General features: G+C 49.0%; 1 protein-coding gene across 1 annotated transcript; it reads left to right on the plus strand.

Moving 5' to 3' along the window:
• Positions 1–5,385: 5,385 nt before the first annotated feature.
• Positions 5,386–21,649, plus strand: LOC146173294 (uncharacterized). The gene is made up of 3 exons (XM_084583948.1): positions 5,386–5,524; positions 12,357–12,498; positions 20,858–21,649. The coding sequence occupies exons 1-3, from the start codon at positions 5,386–5,388 to the stop codon at positions 21,255–21,257; spliced, it is 681 nt and encodes a 226-aa protein (XP_084440074.1). The 3' UTR covers positions 21,258–21,649.
• Positions 21,650–25,096: the final 3,447 nt, after the last annotated feature.

The raw sequence follows: 25,096 nt of genomic DNA on the forward strand, positions 1-25,096 counted from the left end.
TCTGAGGTCCTCGTCATCAAACATCCCCAACGCGCCCCAACCTCCACCGTACTCCTCGTAAACGCTCCGATCACAGTACCACAATTCCGACTGTTTGGTCTTCATTCTCGACACTAGAACTACCCATACCATACCTCCTGGAGAGCCAGATAAACTAGATCACACGTCTCATCCGCCGCATTTCAAGCTGCAATCACGGCCTCAAAAGGACGCTCGTCGATTCGCTAAACGTTAGCCGACTAGCCTACCATCTCACCAATACCCAGCTGTCCACACTTAACGCCCTACACCGCTCAACCAACAGCCCTCCATTTACTTCGTGATACCAATACAATCTGGTTTCTTCAATTGGGCATACACAACAATGTCAGGGAAATCATACAGGTGCACTTCTCCAACCAACAACCTAGAGTCCGCACGACGTCTACAGGTGTTCCTCTCCTGCGCTCGGCTACCCCGGATCCATCACCTCACACCTAAACATCCACCCCCCCCCCTCCCGCATGTACGGAGCCTCCTAGAATGGTATGGTTCTCACGTTGATGTTGGTTAGATGGGGAGAGTCATACGAACGTTCTAACAATGAATCGGCGATGCTCCATGGTCAGCGAGGAAGACGAACAGAAGCGGCGAACCTGCACGGAGGTAGCATCGGAGTGGTCCGCTGACGGCGGGAGATGTTTTGAATACATCTCTATAAAGCCCTAATATAAACGTAAAATGTAAATTGGTTTACTGGAAGAAATAAATTGGTTTACAGGAAAGGAAAGGCGTAGTATCTGTCACACACACTTTATGGACACTTGTCATCATCATCATCATCATCAGCCTGATTATACCCACTGCAGGGCGAAGGCCTCTCCCATATTTCTCCACTTAACCCGGTTCTGTGCTAGCTGCATCCACTTGACCCCTGCGAACTTCTTAATCTCATCCGCCCACCTAACTTTCTGCCGCCCCCTGCTACGCTTTCCTTCCCTTGGAATCCAGTTTGTTACCCTCAGCGACCATCGGTTATCCTCTCTTCGCACTACATGTCCTGCCCATGCCCATTTCTTCTTCTTAATTTCCACTAGAATGTCGGTAACTTGAGTTATTTCTCTGATACACTCTGCACGCTTTCTATCTCTTAATGTTACCCCTACCATTTTTCGTTCCATAGCCCTGTGGGTTGTCCTAAACTTAAGTAGAACTCTCTTGGTCAGCCTCCACGTTTCAGCCCCATAAGTGAGTACAGGCAAGATGCAACTGTTGTATACTTTCCTCTTGAGCGATACCGGTAAGCTGCTAGTCATAATCTGCGAGTGCTTGCCAAATGCGCTCCATCCCAATCTTATTCTTCTTGTAAAGGAAATAACAAGAAGAACAACAAGGACACTTGTACTGCACTGTAAGCGTAGGAAGGAAGGTGGGATTGAAATCGGAAAGAGAAAAAGAGGTGCCACAGTGGAGGGAGACCGCCTGGGGATCTTTAACGAGCACTGACACTGGGGCATGGGTGGCTACTCCCTGCCCTCCTGGGCTGACTGGGCTCGCTTTTTGCAGTGTAGAGACACCCGTGCTTTTGTATCCTTTGTGCATAACGTGATTGCACTCTCCGCCGCTTCTGTGGGGGACCACGGCTCTTGCGACGAGAGTATCTCTACCTCTCGTCTCTCTATTCTCCTCTGTCCGTATAAAGCAGCGTTGGTGGTCCAGATAAAGCAAGTTGGCAGGCCCGTGCATTTTCTTTTCCTCCTTCTAAAATTCCCAACCTCAACTAACATAAAACAGCACACGGATGCCTCTTCGTTTTGCCTATAACGAAACGCAGCCGCCAGTGGTCGGGTTCGAACCCGGGCACTCCGGCACAGCGGCCGAGAGCCTTCACCATTGAGCCACCGCTGCGGGTATTTAAGCACACTCATGTGACCAGGAAGATGGCTCCCCTTTGTAACCCTTCTCTAAGGGATGCGAGGGCATTATATATCGCCTACCAATTTTTTGGACTAGGACGTTTCTTAGAAAGCTATATAGCTTTCCTTTGTAGACGTACGGCTGCGCTTGTTCGGATGTCAATGGGTAATTTCTCCCCTACTACAAACCTACACCACCTTGTAGGATTCCCCAAAATATCCGACCAACATCATTCCCACTACGAGTTGTTTATCATTTCGCTCTCGCCCTATCATATGTTCTGCTTACCGTCCTGGTTAGGTCAGTTGGTAGAGCGACTGCCCCGGAAAGGTGGTGGTCCCATATTCGATCCCTGGACCAGGACGAATTTTTCTTTAACTACGAAGTTTTTGAGGAACCTGCATAGCTTTTCTTCGTAGCCGTATAGCTTCGCTTGGGTGGATGCCAATGGGTAATTCCTCTCTTATTACAAACCTACTCAACCTTGGGTGATTCCCTAAATATGAAACCAATGCCATTCCCACTTCGAGTTATTGATCAATTCGCTCTTGCCCTACCATCTGTTCCGCTGACCGCCCTAATTCTAGACGACTGTCTAAGCGAAGTTTATTGGCTGTTTCCTCTGAGACACCAGCGCCATTAACTGCAAGTCGCTTGTTTCCACCTCTCCTATAACCTTCATACCTCCCTCCACAGCGTTCGCAGACAGCCAAATGGCATAAATGGACTTTATTTGAGTTCAAGCACTGAATGGGTTGATATGTCTTTAGAGTAGTTTTCTCCTGACATGTGACTACGACAGTCACAATAGCCGCGGGCTTCACGGTTGGGAATGTTCCCATGTCGACGCTTTCAGAGCACAGTGCAGGAAGTACGACATGGGGGTCTGTCAAACGGCTCTGCACCTGTTGTGCGTTACCTGGACATCAGCACAAAGCACCTCAAAAGGCACCTCGCATTCAATGCTGCATTGGATTGGAAAACATTTTTTATTGGCTTAACGTTTGCGTGCGTCTTTGACTTGCTAGATGGTCACCAGTGTATTCTAGCGGTGACTTCTTGGGCTTGTGACGACCTGTATTTGGGTTTCCAGCCTGGGTAAGAGAGCCATTGGAGCGATTCTGGAGGAGAGGCAGACGCAGAAGACGTGAATTATGGTGGCTTTTCCGCCACGTTTGCTGCACTCCTATACCGAGCAATGTCCCCTGTTCCTGACGACCCACTCTGCAACATGTCCCGCCTCGATTTTGGATGTGAGGCCGACATTGACCTCCAAATATGGTTTTACGGCATCTACGCGATCATCACTGAAGTGCTAAAAATTCGAGGGTTTCTTATGGAGGAGAACGGCTAAAGCTTACTTTTCTTCTCCAGTCAGTTGCAGTTATTTCAAGTCGTCGTTTGACATATTGGTCGTTTCGTAGTCATGATGAGTCATGCTGAGTCATACCTAGTTATTGTACGCATTAACATCCATAACTAAGCATATTTACCCGTTTCCAGTCAATTGCGGTCATTACAAGTCGTCGTTTGACATACTGGTTATTCTATGGTCATGGCGAGTCATGCCTAGTCATTTTGGCCATGACCACTCATTGCTAATCATATTTACTCATTTCCAGTCAGTTGCGGCTATTACAAGCCATCGTTTGACATATTAGTCGTTCCGTGGTCATGCTGAGTAATGCTGAGTCATGACTGGTCACTGCCACTCATAGCTACGTATATTTACTCATTTCCAGTCAGTTGCGGGGATTACAAGTCGTCGTTTGACATATTGGTCGTTCCGTATTCATGCTGAGTCATGCCTAGTCATTGTACTCGTTACCGCTCATAGCTAAGCATCCTTACTGATTTCCAGTCAGTTGCGGTCATTACAAGTCGTCGTTTGAAATACTGGTCGTTCCGTGGTCATGTTGAGTCATGCTGAGTAATCCTGAGTCATGCTTAGTCACTACCACTCATAGCTACGCATATTTATTCATTTCCAGTCAGTTGTGATGATTACAAGTAGTCGTTTGACATATTGGTCGTTCTGTAGTCATTTTTAGTCATTTTATGATCATTTTATTGCTCATTATTCTTTAATTGTATCGATATATACCGTATAACTTCTATTCATTACCATCACCATCAATCGTTCTCATTCCTAATTTCCATCCTCATAGATCTTTTATTAGCAAGTAACACATCAGCGCACAGATCCGATGCGCAGATACGACGCACAGATCCCCCGCACACTCTGAGCCTATAAAACCATCATCAGGGTGAAGGGCGCAGGCATGGGCGGAGGTTGCAACGACGTATTCAACGTTCCTCTGCACGGTATCTGCCCACAGCAGTGTAATGCAATTAACTTTCAGAGCGACCCGCAATAACGAGCGCTGCAGAAAAAGATAGCAGGAAATTAACTAAGATTAAAGCCCATTCACACTTATGACTCGCGAAGGACGTGCGACCGGCTGTCGCATGCGACCAGGGAGTCACTCAGCCCGACCGATGTTCACACTTGCAAATGTGACCCGCGGGTATAGTTTGACCGACTTGGCCTCGTTCATAACGAGACGTGCCTATGTTACGAACGAAAAACCGAATGTAAAGCTAACTTCCGTTCCCTTCAGCTGACCCACTGATTGGCTACCTGTTTACGACCTGCAGTCGCAAAGCTGGAAATTCGAGGAGTGTTCGAACGGCGTATACGACTGTCGCTTTTCGACAAATGCGACCATTTGCGACCGTGGCTTTTCCAACAAAGCGGTCGCACAACCTCCGCGAGTCGCAAGTGTGAACGGACTTCTCTCTCACACATTTTCTCTATGTACACCTGAACCGCGCCGTAAGATAAGGCGTGAACGTGGGAGTGAAAACAGAAAGAGGTGGCGTAGTGATGGAGGACAACGGACTAATTTCGACCACCTGAGGACCTTTAACGTGCTCTGACATTGCAAAGCACAAGGACACCTCTCCGTTTTGCCTACATAGATATGCAGCCACCATCGGACGGGTTCGAACCCGGGTGCTCCAGTAAAGTAGTCTTCATTTCATTGTTGTTGTTTGTTTTTGTTTGTTTTTTTTTTGGGGGGGGGGGGGGGGGGGAGGGGGGAAGGCGCAGCATCTCACTTCCCGGTAGGCACCTACACAAGCAAGGTTATTGCTCAGTACTCAATTACAGTGAATTAATATTCTAGTTCACTGTAGCTCAATGCTTACAATAAACATTTTCCAATCCAATTTAATTGCTTGGTTCTGGCATCGCATCAGCGATTTCGCACTACAAAAAAAAGTCAGAAGAGTGGCGCTGCGTGCACGTGCATGTGCACATGCGGCGAGCTCGTGCTGGCACTCAGCTGGCACTCAGCTGGCCTCTCCTCCGGGCGGCTCTTTCGCGGCCGGAAAGACGAGGAAGAGGACGGCAGCCACGCGGCTCCGGAGCCCGAGCTCGAAGACGACGATCAGTGCTCCGCGCTACCGTTCGATCGGCTGCACGCAATGGCATCCTTCAACGAGAAGCTCGTCCTGGAGGTAAAGAAGCACAAACAGCTCTGGGACCAGCACTCCAAGCTGCACAAGGAGGCCGGCTACCGCGAGGCTGCCTGGATGGACATCGCCGCCGCACTGGACGTCAGCGGTAAGCCATCTTGCACGTTGCGTTGCCCGCACACACGGCCGGCCTGCGCTCCGGTCTCGAACGCGTAAGTGTCCGCGAATCCACGACTTCGCTGCTGGTTTCTTCGGGGACGCTCGGTCCGGACTGCGTCTGACGGAGTCCCACTCTCCATCTGATGCTGAACCAGCAATGATTTTTCCGTAGTGACGGGAGCTTTGAACTTCTGGGGGGTCAATTGACACGCTGATGACGGTAGGGCTGTGTGCGCCGAAGCAGGATGTGTACGTTGGATGAGTACTCGATTCTGCTGTTCACTTCAGTCGGGATGTCGTATTAAGAGCGAGTTCAAGTACCGGAAGTTGCGAGCTCATCGCCGGAGCGTCTTCATGTCGAACTGCCACGTCGGGGTGGTCTCTGGTTCACTGTGGTCAGGCGTCCTTGTTCTCAGCGCATTGGACAGATGCACTGGTTCTTCTGGTCCGATCTTGCCGCTGCCACTTCATGTCTGTTGTGCACGAAGGCTGTAATCTCTGTCGACGTGGTCGTGGCCTTTTTTTGTTGCTACGCGTCCAGCCCTGTGTTTACACGGTATGTGACGTACTGTGTCAACGGTGCAATATTTTGGTCCTAAATGAGGTCTAGGCCAGGCAAGTATCCGGGGAAGGGGAGAGGCGCGGGGTCCTTTCCAGAAACAGGCTCCCCACCAGTCATTTTGGAAGTGCTCTTGTACGGCTTGTGTGCCCCCACAACGTTGGATAACAGAGATTTTTCTTGGCTACGTGCCTGGCTAGGTATTTCTAGGATAGGCTAGGATAGGTCTTTCTGAAGCAACCTTTCGCAGGTTTTATTCGTATCTCTTCAATGTTCTCCCAGATATAGATGCAGGAAGGCCTCTTTTCGAAGAAGCATAGATTTTGCCGTTTGCCTTTTGATATGTCATAACCCAAGACTTACCTGAGGCGTTCGGTAGGCAACCCCGCCGTGGTGACATAGTGCTCAAGACGCTTGGCTATTGAGCCTAAATTCCAAGTTCCAGATCCGACTGAGGCGGCCGAATTTCAGTAGAGACGAAAGGCGAAGACAGCAGTGTGCTGTGCGATGTCAGCGCGCGTTAGAGGCACCCAGGTGGTCGAGATTATTCCGTAGGTCTCACTACGGCACCTTTTTCTCGCTTTCTTTCACTCCTACCTCCGCTTATCTTACGGCTATTGTTGTTGTGGATGTAGGAAGAAGGAAAAAAAATGCACGGGCCTGCTACTGGCTCTGTAGCTGAGCCACTCCCGCTGTCTCGTGCGGACAGAAGAAAGTAGAGAAGAAAAAAAAAGAAGAGGGAGAGAAAAAGAAGCGCCGCAACAGCCGTCGTCCACCACCTAAGCGGTGTCGGGTGCAATGACCGCTTATCTTAGGGGGTGGTTCAGGCGTTAACCTAGTATGATAGATACTGCGCCTTTCCTTTCCTGTAAACCAATTATTCTTAATTAGGCGGACACTCAAGATTCCCCTTAGTTGTAAACGCGATGGCGGATTTCACACCGCCATTTCGTTCTGTGATTTTTTTACTTGAGTAAGTGAACATCTTTCTATTATTATATCTGTAGAATCGGTACACCTCCTAAAGACACGCTATAAGTTATAGGAAGCATAATGCGTTCGCTAGATGTCTCATATGATTGGTACCAACAGTCAGTTACCTGCCTCCTTGGCATGCAGAGAGCCCGAGCTCGAAGCCAGCTGGTTTTATGGAATTACTTCTATTCTCTGAAATACCCTAATTAGAGGAAACTGCTTGCAAATTCTGGCTTCATTTGGACCGGCCTCCAAAACGTTTCAAACACTAAGCTGGGGGGCATTTGAAATTCCCGGGCGATGTCATGTGGCTGTTTGATTATGACCAATCAGGATTTTTTCACGAGCGCTGTCTACGGCAACGGCTTTTCAGCGGAGCGAGAAAGATCCGCACTCAGCCATGGCAACTCATATACAGGAACACTAGCAACGTTTAGTGTTCCTAGGGAGCATATACAGGAACACTAGCAACGTTAACCTAGTGGCGCCATCTAGCTCTGTAGCGAGAGCTACACTACTCTTGTCAGCCGATCTGGACCTGTCCTGGCACGGCTAGCCTGCGCGCCCGCTACATCTGCTCCGCCGGGTGGCGCAGTAGTTACGGCGCTCGACTACTGTTCCCAAGGACGCGGGATCGAATCCCGGCCTCGGCGGCCGCTTTTCGATGGAGGTGAAAAGCAAGGCGCCCGTGTGTTGTGCGATGTCAGTGCACGTTCAAGAACCCCAGGTGGTCGAAATTTCCGGAGTCCTCCACTACGGCGTCTCTCATAGCCTGAGTCGCTTTGGGACGTTAAACACCACAAACCAAACCAAACCATTCAGACTTACGAAGACTGGACAGCCACAATACCAACGCCAAGCGCAGGCTTAGTGCCCTGCTAGACTTCAGGTCGGAGTCTGGCGCCTTCAACCTCACCTAAACAACCCCCTTCCCCTCTAGGCCTCAGGTCATCCGCATGAATAAAAATTTATGAATAACTGAATGAATGAATGAATGAATGAATTAATGAACGAATGAATCATTTCGCCGTGTGTTTAAGATAGGCTACTAGTGCGCATGAGCGGAAATCGGAGAAGAGCAACAGGTGAGCTGCACGTGACATCAGAGCTCGCGGCCGCGTGCGACTCCACTGCGGGCGCAGCAGAGAAGCCCGAACAGGAGGACCGTCTTGCCAAACGGAGACGCCAAGATGCAGAGCAGCCTACACACCCGAAGAAAGAGGAGAACGCTTTGCCAAGCAGAGACTCCAAGATGCAGAGCAGCCTACACACCCGAACAAAGAGGAGAACGCTTTGCCAAGCGGAGACTCCAAGATGCAGAGCAGCCTACACACTCGAACAAAGAGGAGAACGCCTTGCCAAGCGGTGACGCCAAGACACAGTGCGCAATAATAATAATAATAATAATAATAATAATAATAATAATAATAATAATAATAATAATAATAATAATAATAATAATAATAATAATAATAATAATAATAATGGTTCACGGGAAAAGGAAGGCGCAGTAAATGTCACACTTGCTCGATGGACACCTGATTGATTGATTTGTAGGAAAGGAAAGGCGCAGTAACTGACTCACTTGTTTTCTGTGGACACCTCAACCGCGCCGTAAGGGAAGGGAGGCAGGTGGGAGTGAAAGTGGAAAGAGAGAGAGGAGCCTTGGTGGAGGGATATGGAATAATTTCGACCACCTGGGGATCTTTAACATGCGCTGACATCGCACAGCACACGACGCCTCTTCGTTTCGCCTCCATCGAAACGCAGCCTCCGAGGCCGGGTTCAAACCCGGGTACTCCGGCACAGTAGTCGGGCGTCTTGCCACTGCACCACCCCGGCGGGGCAGTCGGGCGTCTTAGAACAGCGCTGTAATGGAAGGAAGGTTGGTTGGTTGGTTTGTGGGGTTTAACGTCCCAAAGCAACTTAGGCTATAAGAGTCGCCGTAGTGGAGGACTCCGGAAATTTCGACCACCTGGGGTTCTTTAACGTGCACTGACATCGCACAGCACACGGGCGCCTTGCTTTTCGCCTCCATCGAAAAGCGGCCGCCGAGGCCGGGATTCGATCCCGCGTCCTTGGGAACAGTAGTCGAGCGCCGTAACCACTGCGCCACCCCGGCGGGGGAAGGAAGGTGGGGGATAAAGTTGAAAGAGAGAAAGAGGAGCCATTGTGGAGGGCTACGGAATAATTTTGACCACCTGGGGATCTTTAACGTGCACTGACAATGTTGACTGACATCGTCCATTATGACCCGTTTTTGCTGTTCTGACGTCCGCACTGTTTGCATGTCCCCGTGGCTATATCTGTGTCCGCGCTATTTGGTGCAAATTCCGGAGCCCTCCTGTACAGCACGTCGTCGCACAGGGCAGGGTGTCTCTCCGTTTCTCCTCCAACGAAACGCAGACGCCGGCAGAGCGTAAAATGCGGCGCATAGCAGCAGCAGAGAGAGTATGAGCGTAAAAAGGCGAAAAGAGCAGCGGAGCTAGACGCCCAAACAGAGAGAGGAACGCCTTGCCAAACGGTGATGCCAGAATGCCGAGCGTAATAGACGGAGCACAGCCGCCGAGATGGGGTCTATGGAAAAGTTCAGTCAACCGGAACCAACAGAAGAGGATCTGAAGGCACGTCGTGTGACTGATCACTCCGTTAGAGATCCGAAAGTGCATCTGCGACCCGGACATTTGAAGCAGACTTTGTGAACAATCTTTTTGGACACATGTATAGCGTGTGCGAGAGACTGTGGCATCAAATGGACTTGACACCGGTGAGTAATCCAATGTATGAGACTGCGTTTGGAGACCGCCGGGGTTGTTGTTGTTGTTGTGGCTGTAGGAAGAAGGAAAAGAAAATGCACGGGCCTGCTACTGGCTCTAGCTGAGCCACCTCCGCTGCCTCGTGCAGATAGAAGAGAATAGAGAGAAGAAAGAAAAGCAAGGGGAAAGAAAGACGCGCGCCGCAACAACAGCCGTCGTCCACCACCAGCGGTGGCGTGTGCAATGACGGCCTACAACAGATAAAAATTCGGTGCCAGGCCAGCCCCGCCGCAAGCAGCGGTGACCCACCTGCACCAGCCCCGTCAGGGCTGAGCATACCGCCGGGGTGGTGCAGGGGTAAGACGCCCGACTACTGTGCCGGAGTACCCGGGTTCGAACCCGACCTCGGCGGCTGCGTTTCGATGGGGGCGAAACGAAGAGGCGTCCGTGTGCTGTGCGATGTCAGCGCACGTTAAAGATCCCCAGGTGGTCGAAATTACTCCGTAGCCCTCCACTATGGCTCCTCTTTCCACTTTAACTCCCACCTTCCTCCCTTCCCTTACCGCGCGGTTCAGGTGTCCACAGAAACAAGTGTGATAGTACTGCGCCTTTCCCTTCCTATGAACCAATTATTATTAGACTGCCAAATCAGAATGCTATATCGACAAAATTGAGACTGCTGCATGCTACTTCACAAATCACCGAGCAGTCTTCGTCTCCGTCAAGCAAAATGAATGAAACAAGTGTATACACAATGTCCCTCATTGCTAAACATATATGGCCACAACTAGCGCAGCCAGGGAAACGTACCTCTCGCTACGTATGTCCTGGCATAGCTGAGCTAAGTCACTGCCATTTTTCGGACTGAAGCCATTTTTGCCGACGAACCGACTTCATATTGGTCTGGGAGAGGCAGACACAGCACACGAGAAAAAACAACAGAGGTAATGTAACTCTCATGGCTGTCGCTGTATGTGAGATGCGGCCAAACGGACGCCTGAAGCGCCTTTTATGACCAATGAATATACCGAAAAAGCAAGAAAGAACGAAGAATTTATTCCGAAGCACATAGCACGCCGCCATGTTAGCAACGTAATTCAAGCATACGTGATAGTCGCGGACGCTAACATTACGTTAAGGTTCGATTCGAAATAGCGTTTTTGGATGCGATTTAATGCATGATAACCCATATATGCTCAAATGGCCAGTTTATGCAGGCACTACATTTCGCTGCGTCAGATTGCCGCCGCTGCACTCGCCATAGATTTGGCAGTTTCAGAAGTTCATGCTGAAAGGAACTACAGAAATAAGGAAATAAGGCCCGTGTTTCGTATGCGAGGCGACATCAGGTTACACATAAAACGGCCTAGGAAGCTGCATGATTAAATCTATGCCAGATCGACGCAAACCATTTTAATCAGCATATTTTAGGGTACCTAAAACCGGGAATTCAATTCAATTTATTTTCAACTCGAGGTTGAAGGCCCTCAGGCGCAAATGCTGTTTTAGAACAGCTTGAAGAGTGCCTGAGGGCCCATAGATGGCAGCAGTTGCCTCACAGTAAATTACAGTGTAGGCTCACATCAATCTATAACATCAGTCCAAATAAAATCTAACAAAAATTCAGAAGTACAGTAATTAACAAAACAGTAGTTATTCACGGAAATTATAAGAAATTTGCGTTATGCCTCAATTAACAATGAAACATTCATTTTCAATATCTATCCGCGTTACGACACTATAATGTTATAAAGTCTGAAAAAGAGGGAAATTTTGGTGCCTTCCCATAGCAAGCAATGCATAATATTCAGACTCGCTGGGAAGCTCGTGTAATAGTTGCACAGAACTGAAACTTCGGCGCGATCTTCGGCTAACTGCATATTATATAAATCCCGGAATCATTTTGCGTACGTGCTTTTGTTCACGTCTTACGTATTGTTTTGTACTCGTTCCCATTAAGTTACGCACCCTGTCTCCGCCGCTTACCGGTAGATGGCGCGAGTAGTACATTTCCCGGAAAGCTGGGCATGTGTGACATCTACAAATACTGCCTTGGTATCGCGAGTGATAATGGCTGCAATATACAATGTAGTAAGGAAATAAAGACATTTTTTTTTTTCAAACTTGAACCTGCAAAAGGTAGGCAGATATCTCTGAGGACGAAAGTATTCGCAGTCCTAAGTTTCTACTCCAAATACAAAAACGTGCTATGTAATGTATTTAAGATATTGGTCGTATTGTTTGCTGACCCTATAACGAGCTAAAAGTAGCTTCTTGAATCAATTACTTAATTTAGTGGTTTTTAGCGAATTTTGGTGCTTCCTGTTTGCGGGTTTTCTATTTTGATTTGGCAACAATGATAGTACACGAAAGAGCGGCCATTGTACCAGGGACCATAATTGTGGGTCGGCGAGCACTGACTTGCTGTTACGGAGAGAATGATTCCCGTTGGGGTCATCGAAGGTAATCAATGAATTCCAAAATGCGACCAAAGCTTAATCGTTTCCCCCACCGGGTGGTGTGTCTCGCAGTGGAGGAGTGCCAAACCAGATGGCGCACCATCCGGGACACGTACCTCAAGCGCAAGAAACGCCGCCGTGCCGACGCCAAGGGACAATGGAACGTGCTGGACAGGGAGCTCAGCTTCCTTGACGACTACCTGCGGCCACGAACGTGAGTGTTGCATAACATGGGTTCCGTCTTCACAGCACATGCTCCCCTCTCGCGCGACTGTACGATGGCTCAGCTGACAAATTAAGCCTTTCTCGCGAATCACATATGTGTATACATACGGACCGAACTGAGTTTGAAGACGTGCGAGACTGAGTGCGCCTTGGATCGGCGAGTCGCACGTTGACAGTCGCGACTGCGCACATCGTCTGTTATGCGAGCCCACGGGTGCTCGCCAGGAGACGCCTGCTTTACTTTCTGTTGCGATAGGCGATGCTTAGTAGCAATAATCTACATGGCAGGCTGCTCAGCGTGGCGAGTGTGGCTTTTCTGATAAGGGTGCCCAAAGACATGCCACCAAATAAGCAACGCTTCCACGCTTTTAACTCGGGGCGACCATACGTTTTGCAATAAATGGACGCTTCACGTGTATTATCGAGAGTATCAGCAGTGCCAGGGCGTCGATGCCCCACGTGATGAGGCCGCAACCCTTATAACGACTGTTGCGACGCTAAAAGCGCGACTAAAATCGCTCGTTTATTCGAGCTTAATTAAGGATGTAGAAAAATAAAGGAGGGAGGGGGAACGGTTGGCTTGAACCAGGTTAAACAAGCGGACTTCAAATATGCATTGAATCGCAACTATAGTACTTGACGTAACATTTTCAATTAGGGGGCTCACACTTCGCCTTAGGAGTAGATGCGATAGCGCTTCTAACACCGCCTTTGAATTCGGCGATTTTTTAAAATATTTTAAGTTGGCTTTAGACCATGAGCTCTACCATTCTCACTGCAACTCCCCAGTCATCTGGCGCGGGAGACATCTTAGTGAAGGGCTTCGGAAGTTTCAACCTCTTCGCACTGTAACTCCCAAAGTCATTTAATTGCGCAATTTGACTTTGAGCTTAGGGACGCTGTAGTGGAGGGATTCGGAAATTTCGGCCACCTGGGGTTCTTGACTGCTCGACGGTGCTATGTTAGCTCTCACCGTGGGTGAGGTGCGTGCCGGCTCGAGTGCATCAACGCTTCGGTGTGGACGTCAGAGGTGCTCGGATAACTACACCGTGTTACACAATTACAGGCGTACTGTAGAATTCTCCTCCCAGCTAAACCGCAGAATCCTCGAAGATAAAATTTAACGCAGAAATGGCATTTTGTCATTAGTATTTTTTAATACTACATTTGTTTCGGGTACTTGCCTGATTCAATCAGAAGAAGATTGTTCTTATCGTATTCGGCGGCGGTGAAGCAAGAAAAGCCGTTGACTCAGAGCTGGCATCTGCGGCGCCATCTTGCGCTGTTTGCAGCAACATTCAGTCGCCTCTTCTGTTGCTGTGATAAAGTTGGGGAAACAGCACAAGATGACGCGTTGGATGCCAGCGTTGGGACAGTGGCATGTCCTGCTTCGCCGCCGCCGAATGATTGAATCAGGCAATTACCCCAAACAAATGTGATATTAAAAAATACTAACGACAAAATGCCATTTCTGTGTGAACTTTGAGCTGCGAGGATTCCGCGGTTTAGCTGGCGGAACTATTCTACAACACGCCTGTAATTGTGCAATGCGCTGTAGCTTTAACCGAGATCAACCTCCGCAAATTTAGGGGGAAAGAAAGGCGCAATGCCCACCTGCACTTAATTAGGTCAACCGGGCCGAACGAGACGAAACCCGAAGCTGGACCCCGAGTATAGTGGACTTGCGCTCTGAAACGTGTCGGGTAAAACACGCACGTCACTGTTAGTATCAAATTGTGACGTTACCGTTCTTTGTACAAGGTTGCTGTGATGTCATACCAGTTTACTTATCAACAACCTGCTAGTCCATTTTGAGGCTGGTTTGCGATAGCGATTCCAACCGACGACTTGTGTATCTCTAATTGTGTGTCATTAACGGTAGGTGTAGGTGTCCACCAAGTAGTAGGATAAATATTGCGCCTTCCCTTGGAAGCCCAATATAAAGAATTGGTAATTAAGCGCGCAATTACAAGTGCGCGAACTCTTACCGCGAAGTATTCGCGAACGCGAACGCAGATGGGAGTAAAATCTATCGCGTCGTACCCCGCAAAGGCAGGTAAAAGGAAGATCAGGTGGTTTTCAAAACGAAATCAGTTTCGGACGGTATTTCAGAGATTTTTGACTCGTGATTTTGACTATATCACACAGAAATCACCACCCCCCCCTCCCCCCTCCCCCCTCCCCCCCCAAAAAAAAAAAGATTTGTACCATTATTTCGACTAAATATACCGCTGTTCCGGCAGGACTGCTATTCAGCGCGCAGTTAACCGTCATCAGGACGCTATTATATCTCGGCTGTTGCGAGGCGCTTGGCAAGAAAACCGTTTTTCTTTTGAAACGAAAAGATTCGTTAGGCTAGTCAACTCCGAGTCTCACGTGTGCTCCGTCGTTAGAAAAAGCCACAGCTGCGCATGCGCAAGCCACGTGACGTCACAGAAGAAGAAGAATGATACACTGCGCTAGGTTTTCAAGCCGTTGGCGTGGCACTGGGACACCGTATGCCGGGAAAGAGAAGAAGAAGAATGACAGGAGACGAGGCGTCGGGTGCTGCTCAGGCCGAAGCCACTGCTGCACGGCGGAATTAAAACAAGAGGAGGCGGCGGGCCGAGGAAAGTGAACAGTGTTCCGAGCGGTTGGAAAAGAGACGTATGAGTGACGCAGCAAGACGGGCGCGTTTTGCGGCTGAAAATAACACTGGATGTGACGATGAGGTTTAACCGTTTACGGAAAGTGGACCTTGACATTCGGGCGAGCGAGCTTGGCTATGCTACTCGTGAGTTTCAGCCTCGCATCCCAGACAATCCAGTTGAAAGCGTGTGTAGTAGGCCAACTACGCCAAGGAAACACAAGCTAAGCCATGGCATCGCCGAACCTTTTCGCTTCTGATATCCAGGCTTAACCAAGCTAAGCCACCACCATTTTTTTTTTTGCAGCTGCAGACTATACGCTCGACAATAGCTCACGATTATAGAATCTATTTGCTTTCCGAACGATAGGAGCGGTTAGCCTCCAGCTCCCACACAGAAGCGACTAACGCCGGAAAACGGCAGCTCGGACGCGACTTCAAGCCAATAGGTGACAAATTTTAAGGGGAAACGTCTTGTGGCCTCATGCTTCGTGTGACCAGAAAGTGTGACCGGAAAACGTCCTTCGCACCGCGGTCAATCATCCAGAAATGAAACCAATCACTCATAATTGATCATGATACTTACGATTTAATTAGTCATAGTCATGGTTACAGGGCCTGACGTCATAACAGCTCAATGTGGACGACGCCACTGCATGTAATCGACATGTCTGAACACGTCATGCGTTCGAGGAACTCCGTGTACAACAAACGCATTAGAGTGTGGACACAGGCGCACAACCAGGCAACAGGATAGAAATGATTTCGCATTGCTGCACGTAACGGGGCCTAGGTGGCCCCTGGAATTTCTAAGCACGACATACTTTTAGCTCCTCTTGACAGTGACCTTACGGGTATGACGAAATGAAACCGAGAACCATGTCGTCCGAGCACCGATTATCCTTCATCCGGGCACTGATATCTCTTCATCCGTGGAACGAAACGTGAACGAGGGTTGAAGTCTGGGTCAGTTGGTACATTGTCTTAGAGAATAATAACCAGCGTACATCGTCTTTCTTCGTCCTCGTCCCTTGGCTGTTTATTTCTCTAAGAAACGTGAACATCCAGGCACCAAACGAAATTTCACGAGAATTCGCTCTCTCAGCCTTCCGAGCCCATGGATGATGACACGGTGTCACACACTAGTGCGTAGAATACCGGCTCACGTCTGTGGTCGAGGCGGAAGCAGCTCGCAGAGCGTTAGGGCATTTGGAATTGAGTCTGTCACTGTGCTCCGTCGTCAGCTCATGATGTTTCTCTCTTTAGCAGACGCTCGGGGAGCAATCTAACGACGCTTCTCCTACGTTCTTGTCAGACCAGCGTATCTTCGTGGCCGAGTACGCATTTGCATCATTCTGTATTTCACTGCTGCCATCGTCGGAGCTGTTTAAGCCGAGCAGTGGAGCTGCATGATGTAAGGAGAGGTAGGAAGCGCCATCTTGCGGAAAGCTATCGCTTTGCGTTGTTATACGCCACGGCAGAAGATGCTTGCCCCTGCCGACAGCGCCATCATTATGTGGCCGCTCACAAAGGTGACAAGGCTGCCATAGGCCGCACCTGTTATAGGCACCCTGCACCCGCTAGGCGCCGCCACCGTAGAGACTGCGTTAAGCGCCTCACGCGGCTCGTTCCTCGCCCCTGTCATGAAAGCACCCTCCGCGTCTCCGTAGGAAGGTCGTCTGGTAGCGATGTGCCGCTGATGGTAGAGGCGGGATTGGGAGCTGTCAATGGAGTTGAAAAATTATTTCGAGGCGCTAACATCAGGCAAAGAACGAAGCTTTTTGAAGCAGGCCATGTACACAACGTGAAGGAGATAATTCCGTGTAATGAGGTAACAGCGTTGCGTAGACAAGCATCGGTGCGCCATCGAAAACCACTGCTAGTTTTATATAATGTAACAATCAGCCCGGATTACCGCTACATTATTGCAACTTAAAGTGTGATAGACAGGAACGGCAACAGAAAAGGGAAGAAAAACGCACGACATTCCAGAACCTACTCGGTTCCTTCATCAGGTGTTACTGCAAGCGAGTTTTTGATGGTGGTGGTTTATTAAAAATAATCAGAAGTAAAGGGATGTTGCCGGCCGCGGCAACTGCATCAAATATCTTAAGCACACGAGCTGGGGACTGCGGAAAGAAAAGGGACAGGACGCAGGAGAGTTTCAGCTTGCCCATTTTTTTTTATTTTGCGATTAGTCATCCAACGGGTTACTGAACATAGCCCGTGGATATAAGATGGGATGCAGGAGGGAGGGGGGGGGGGGGGGCGTGGAGGGATCCCGCGGGTACAGGTTTATGTTTCCTAGCGCCTACTATGTGTCCAGCACATTTTGTCTTTCCAAGCCACTCGCGTTGGAATGTATCGCAGTGTACGGCCACCAGACTATACGGTCTCTGCTCGTTTGTGTGACGTCCGCCTTGTGTTGTTCCACGCTTTGAGGGAATTCCGCTCTTTTGTAGACCGAATGGAAAATACTCGGGTCGTAGGACGCTGTCCTTCTTCGTTCGATTTTGCATTTCCCACGAAATGGCTGTTGCATATCTTGGATTTCGCCGAAGGCACCCAATCCGTGCCATCTTCGCTGCTGAGGTAAACATAAAAACAAATAAGCAGCATACGCGCATACAATCGGAACGATCTACGGTGCCTATATTTGTGCAGCATGCACGGCAGATACCAAGAAACGTCCCTTTTGCGCGCTTTAAGACTTCCACAAGTGCCTACTTTTACAGCAAGATGTGTGTAAAAATTAAAAAAAAAATAAAAACGGAGCTTAAACTTACTTTTCGCGACGAACAAGGCGAATCCAAGGCTGCCGTCGTTCCGTCTACCAATGCCGCGTTGGGAAGTCCCGTTAAGTTTTGTTCCAGCATGCGAATTCATACACAGTCGTGCCACGTTAATATGGACACTTCTGTATGCTGTGTGGTGCGGCATTTGAAGGAGCTCCATATGAAAGGCGCCGCACGGGCGTCTGAATCGGACACCCGTGCGGGGTCAGCTATGCGTGAATTGCCTGGTGAAGTGATTGTCATGACCGGACGTGACGTCATGATGTCGTTTGTTCTGGTTTCTAGACACGATCGGACGTGACGTCGTGGTGACGTCATTACTGCGAACACATTCAGCTCATTCAGCTGCGCACGATAGACGCGGTATCTGTCACACTTCTCCGTGGACATCTGAACCGCGCCGTAAGGGAAGGGAGGAAGGTGCGAGTGAAAGAAGAAAGAGAGAAAGAGGTGCCGTATAGTTGAGGGCTATTGGATCATCGCGCTATAAAGGCTTTCGCCTCACCGCACTTTAGAATTTTGCCCTCTAGAATTTTTTCGACTGCGTCCCGCCAGCGCGGTTTTTTCTTTGCAGTACGGGAAGCAGCTTCAGGTATTCCTGTTCTTTCTGTGAGTAGTTTTCCTGTACTAAGAAATACCCACGCAATTCCGTAAGCAATTAAAGTTTATTCTCTCCATCTCTCGAATTATAAACCAACTAGCCCTAATAGTTCCATTTATGTTCGGCTGTTCCCGGCTGCGGCGGTCGTTTTTCGATGGTGGTGAAATACAAAAGCGCTCGTGTGCTGTGGACGTCAGTGCACACTGAGAACCGCAGGAGTTTTTAAATTATTTCCGAGCCCTCTACTGCGGCATCTTTCATAACTCATGTGTCGTTTCAAGATGGCGGATTTCACGATTTAACCTTTGCAGATGAACACTACGGCAATAAATATTTCTTATGTGTTGCTGCCAATCAGAGATTGCTCGAAAGCAGAAACAGTGTGCTGTGCGGTGTCAGCGCACGTTAAAGATCCCCAGGTGGTCGAAATTACTCCGTAGCCCTCCACTACAGCTCCCCTTTCTCTCTTTCCACTTCGACTCCCGCCTTCATCCCATCCCTTACGGCGCGGTTCAGGTGTCCACAGAGCGAGTGTGACCGATACTGTGCCTTTCCCTTCCTGTGAACCAATTATGTGTACGCCGCGTAGAAAGCGGCATGCTGAGCACAAAGCTTTGCTGCTCTGCCTCGGCCACTTGTTAAAAAGCACATTTAACCGAAACACTCGAATACACACAAAAATTAGACGCTTAAGTTTCGCCTGCAGAGTAGACGCGAAAGCGTTCTTTCGTTTCATTCCTAATTTCGTAGCAACCACGACCACTCAGTGTCTCATCACCTTTAGTATAAAAGCACGCGACTTACCACTTTCAATTTTTTTTTTTAGCTGCAACGGACTGCGAAGCAAGGGCTCAGCACTTTTCAGTTTTATGATTATATTAAATCTTTATTCTTCCGTTTAATTAGCTTTTGTTTTATTTTTAGATGAAATTATCGTTTATTTTCATATCTTTATTAATGTTCTTTAATTTAAAAAAATTGTTTTCAATAATTGATAATTAATCCCTTATGGCGTAAGTATTAACTATACTGTTCACGTATCACACTTCCCAACCATTATCTAGTATTTATCGATCAACTGCAGGCCTTTTTTCATGCCACTTTCCAAACCCTTCCGACAACTACCAACAACACCCGAGCCGAAACTGGGGATATATGGCAGAGCCATATACTCACTTTCGGGTTACAGCGACGGCTTTTCTACTCAACGAGCTGCATGCATTTCGCTTATAATGCGCAGGCGAAGCTTTTGCCGCGGCGTTCGTCGTAGTCAGAAGCACGGCGAGGAAGTGGGCTGCGCTCATCGCGACGTAACGATGACGCAGTAACTGGTTTTAGTACACCCCACTTATCTGTGCGGCGTGCTTTGCGAAGGGCTGAGCCTTGGCGGAATTTTATTCGAGTATACTGTGATTCCTATACCGGAAAACAAAGAAACAAAAGTGCTGTAGTTCAATAATAACTGCGAAATATTTTCGAGTTCTGTATCCTTATAATACTGCTTCCTTTTCAGTATTGTCCATAATTCTTGCCACGGGGCTTGCACTTCGGTTGCTTTTATTAGAGCGTTCTGCCACAGCGTGTAGCGCTTGCTTTGTCAGCCGAAAATTAATATTTAGTGTAACAGTTGCTGCGAAGATATGTTTCTCAAAAGTTCGAGCATTTCTCTGAAGCGAAATGTGCAGCCGAAAATGAGCATTCGCTTGTAGGCGTCTCCTTGAGTAACCGGTTTGACTGGGTTGTGGTAGCTGTGGTGCGGGTTTGGAGGGGATATTCCTCAGCTTTCCCTATGCTAGGAGCACAGCCCAGTCTCTATAGGACTACTTTTTTGAAAAGGTCTATAAAACTCTAAATGTAAGGACTACAAAGGTGTGAGAGGTTAGTGTTTTGGGGACGAATTGATTGGTTTGCCACAACCTCATCGAATTCGGGACTAATAGCAAATATTTCCCTCTATTGTCCCTCTATTGAGACTCGTGGTCGAACTCGGAAGTATGCGTTTGTGGAGTAGACTCACTCTGTCGCCCTGAGTCTTAGTTCTTGCTAACAACCCCGCTGCCGCGCCCTTTCCTTAACTGGCAGGAGGCGCTGGACACTGAAAAGGTGTGAAAGGTTAGTGTTTTTGGGGACGAATTGACTGGTTTGCCACAACCCTTCATCCCATTCGGGACTAATAGCAAATATTTCCCTCTCTTGAGTCTTGTCCCTCTATTGAGACTCGTGGTCGAACTCAGAAGTTTGCCTTTGTGGAGTAGACTCACTCTGTCGCCCCGAGTCTTAGTTCTTGCTAACAACCCCGCTGCCGCGCCCTTTCCTTGCCTGGCAGGAGGCGCTGGACACTGAAGGCCGCGGCTCCGGTGGCTGCACCAGCCGAGGTCGATGTGAAGCCCGAGCAGCCTGAAGCCATCCAAGAAAACGCCGATGTGCTCGAGGCTGCGGTGGCCGAAGCAGCGGCTGTGGCGGTGGCACCCCTGCCCCCGCCACCTGAACCCTGGCCCCTTGCAATGCGGCCGGCCGCCATGCTGCCGCACCACCTGGCGGCGGGGGGCGCGGCGACGCAAGAACGTACCTCGGGACCCGAAGAATTCTTCTGCCTCAGCCTGGCGCCGCTCCTCAAAAGGCTGCCTCCCCGAGAACAGCACATGGCCAAGATGAGGATACTGCAGACGCTGCACGACCTCGAGTTCGGCGAGAACAGCGGAGAAGCAGCACTAGGTTCACCATAGACTATTATTAGGACTAGAAAAAAAGTGACTTCAGCAGCGAGCCCCTCTAGTGAGCAGGCGCAGAGAAATGGAACTTTTTTGTTTGTGCTTCAATGGGAATGAAGAGGAGGGCGGCTGTTGCTTTGCACGCACGTGTCTTGTAAATAGATTGTTTGCTTCCATACACTGAGTTACAGAAATGATTTTATGTCCGCGATTATTTTTAGGACGTTGTTATTAAAGCCATTAGTCCATCAAAAGGGTCCTCTAACTAATGGCGATTTCCCCTGGTCGATCGGAACTGGGCGCCCGAACCGACCTAGAACAGAGCGAATTAACCTTGCTCGACCAGCGGAACGTGCAGAGCGCGCGGCGAAAGTAATGCTGAGCCGGTTTCGAAAGTTGTAGCCGCATCCCACGGCGCCAAAAATTTTTGCTGTTGATTAATAGGCAGGAGTGCGTCAATCTGCAATTTGCTTTAGCACTATTTTAACGCTGCAGAAGCTTATCGATAGACGCACTTCGACATATTCGCGCAAAAAAAAAAAAAAAAAAACGGTGATGCCCAGCCAGTATCCTCTGCCGATATCGTTGAAATAGCCAGAAATAGCCAAAAGAATCCAGCAGCCTCCGGAAGTGACCACATCAGCGACTAGAACTTTTGTCGAGTCCGACTCCGGTGGGCGGATTGAGATAGAGCGCCCTGAGTTGCTCTAAACGACCAGCGGGATAGGCGCGACCTATCTTCGTCGACAAGTGGAATTCGAAAATGTAATCCCGGAGCAAGAAAACGTGCTCCGGAGCGGCCAGTGGAATCGCCATAAGAGTACAAGGGCATCAGATGGGCATTTCACCTCAGAAACCTCGACCTCACCTAAAGCTAGCGAGAGAGACAAACATTCATTCAGAGATGGCGTGAAATATTCGCCCTAGATGGGCAGCCTCCTCAGTACAGGAAGCCGTGGACCCGAGCCGTAGACCCGAACTGAACACCAAGCATATCCGCATGCACATCGTGGCCGGTAGGCTCAAACAAACCTCGCATCAGAAGGGGCGCTCTTCGTAATAAACCGCCAGAACGGCGAAGAGCCTGGACCTCACAGTTTCGACCGCACAGAATGACGACCCCACTCAATCTCAAACTAACGCGTGATGTTAAGTTTAGGTTTCCTGATCGCATTTAAAAATTCATGACCTGTTCCTGACCTCATAATTAAGTTGATCAGAACTGGAGCTGTGCGTAATTGATTACTTGTAACTAATTGCATTTGTGTACAATTAGTAACAACATTTGGGGTAATGCCATTATTTCTTTTGTAATTGACTAACGGTAATAAACTACTTATTTGCAAAAGACTACAAGGGCGAAGCGTCCGGTGACGATGTGGTTGCTTTACATAGCTGGGCCGCAGTACAGTGCGCATAGCAACCTGGCATGTTGCGCTCTCCTCTGCTTTCGTCCTTGGTGACTCCATTTATCCACGCGTTTTAAGAAATCCGCAGAAATTGTGCGCAAACTGTGCGCGAGATGTGTCGGCGAGATTTCGCGAGATATCGGTGGGGTTCTGGTACATATAGTGACTGATAATCAGTGAGGAGAAAGTCTGCCTTCTCTAACATAGTTGTTGGCCAGTCCGTATACCTGCCTGCGTTGTTTTAGCACCGCTTGCTGTCAACAGCGCCCTTTAGACTGGCATCGTCCTACATCGGTCTTCGCCACGAGAAGCTGTACGTGCGTGTCTCAGTGAGAGGCCCTGATCTTTTTAGACGGGCGTTCAACGTCTCGGGAAAGGTACAAAGCAAAGAGAGAGCACAAAGCGATAGCCATGTGTTCTCGCTTCACTTTCCGGGCATTTACCGTCTCGACTATCGCGCTAAAGGCCCCGTTTTCAAGAAAATATACGAGGTCAGAGCCGTGAGCGAGAAATAACATGACCATGACAATTGGTATGGCTAGCAGATGACATGACCATGCACTCACTAGTCGTCAAGTTCCATGACATCACAAGAACACACTACAAGGCTGTGTTGCCAGGCTTTGCCGACTCGGGCGTCAGAGATGCGAGGGTAAGGTTAGAATCTAGCTCTTCAGAACCCTTGAATATAGATATAGACAAGCTGTGTCTAGGCCACACAGGTGCACACTCTTAATCTAGTTCCACATACGTGTCAGAAAAACTCCTGTGGTAAGTGCAACTTTCAGTTGTATAACAAACTTTGTTTGTAAATAAACAAAAGTAACAACAAACTTTTTAACGCGTATGTGGAACCGGATTAAGGGTGTACGTTAGCGCGGTCGGTCATGAGTTGACCGACCGCGGTTAAAGCGGGTTTTAACCTCAACCGCTCAGTCAGAGCCACTAATCCATCCGCTACTTCTCAAACTCTCTCCCTTCACCTAAATGTACAGGTGAAGGGAGAGAGTTTCATCTCTATACGCTCTACCACCTTGCAGTTGTGACAAGTGGTGTTTCACTGTTACCGTAAATGTTACGACTGACGGAAGTCTGTTACGCCGACGACGATTTCGACGCGCAATCCATAAACGACTACCGAAGAGGTGCAAATTTGTGCCTCGTAGAGGGGAGTATTGAGGGAGTAGCAATGTGTGTCAACACTAGCGAAGATCCGAAATGGGAGTCCGCATTTGTTATCAACGCTGTCGTACTCCGGTATAGTGCTCTAGAATAACTTCGGTAAGTGCGCTTCAGATTTCATCAAGTCAAGCTAATCCAATCCGTCAGCCATATTAGGGTCAAGTCAGAGCTGGTGTTCCACCCAGCCGCGATTAGCTGTAGCCTGTTGTTGTGGCTGTAGGAAGAAGGAAATGAAAATGCACGGGCCTGCTACTGGCTCTGTAGTTGAGCCACCTCCGCTGCCTCGTGTGGACTGAAGAGAAAACAGAGAAGAAAGAAAAAGAAGGGGGAGAGAAAGACGCACGCCGCAACAGCCATCATCCACCACCTAAGCGGTGGCGGGTGCAATGACGGCCTACAAAAGATAAAAATCGGTGGCTGGCCAGCCCCCGCCGCAAGCGGCGTTGAACTACCGTTCCATCCCCGTAGGGCCAGGAACAGCCTAGCTGTAGCCTGTACAAAGAAAGCAGTAGCAGCTAGCAAACAGTAGCAGTAGCAGCTCGCAAACTAAGCAGCAGAAAACCAGCAATCTATATCCAAGTTGGTGCGTCTGCATCACCAGGAATCCATTTATTTGCCTATACACGCGAGCATCACTGAACATCGAAAAAGGAACCACCATCAGGGTGAAAATCGCAGTCACGGACGGACGTTCCAACGATGCGTTCAACGTTCCTCTGCACGGCATCTTCCTAGATACAAGGACAATCGCCGCAGTGTAAACGCAATTAACTTTCAGCCAGATCAGCATGTAACGAACGCTGCAGAAATATAGGTGGGGTTGAATTCCGCTTCAGCCGATTAAGACGTGCGAAAGTACTGTTTGACATGGTTTTGCCTGGTGGTTTAGCTTTTAGACTGACACAGTGTATGGCAAAGTGTTAAATATTTTAGTAAAGTGTAAATTGCTTTACAGAAAAAGGAATACGCAGTATCTGTCATACTTTCTCCGTTGAAACCAGACCCGCGCCGTAAAGGAAGGGAGAAAGGTGGGAGTGAAACAGCTGCCGTACAGGAGGGCTTCGGAGTAATTTCGACCACCTGGGGATTTTTAACGTGCACTGACATCACACCGCACATGGACGCCTCTCCATTTCGCCTCCATCGAAACGCAGCCGTCAGTGCTCGGGTTCTAACCCGGGTACTAAACATCTTCAGTAGATTTGGCTTTTCGTGGAAAGGTGGCGCTGCGCGTACGCGCATGCGCACATGCGGCGCTCAGAA

Source organism: Amblyomma maculatum, chromosome 11 (assembly GCF_055883805.1).
Source record: "Amblyomma maculatum isolate TAMU_Amacu chromosome 11, ASM5588380v1, whole genome shotgun sequence".
NCBI classification, from domain to species: domain Eukaryota; kingdom Metazoa; phylum Arthropoda; class Arachnida; order Ixodida; family Ixodidae; genus Amblyomma; species Amblyomma maculatum.

Coding starts and splice junctions, on each gene's coding strand:
- LOC146173294 (XM_084583948.1), top strand. CDS start 5,386: ATGGCATCCTTCAACGAGAAGCTCGTCCTGGAGGTAAAGAAGCACAAA. Junction 5,525..12,356: donor CGCCGCACTGGACGTCAGCG/GTAAGCCATCTT, acceptor TGTGTCTCGCAG/TGGAGGAGTGCCAAACCAGA. Junction 12,499..20,857: donor GACTACCTGCGGCCACGAAC/GTGAGTGTTGCA, acceptor CTTGCCTGGCAG/GAGGCGCTGGACACTGAAGG.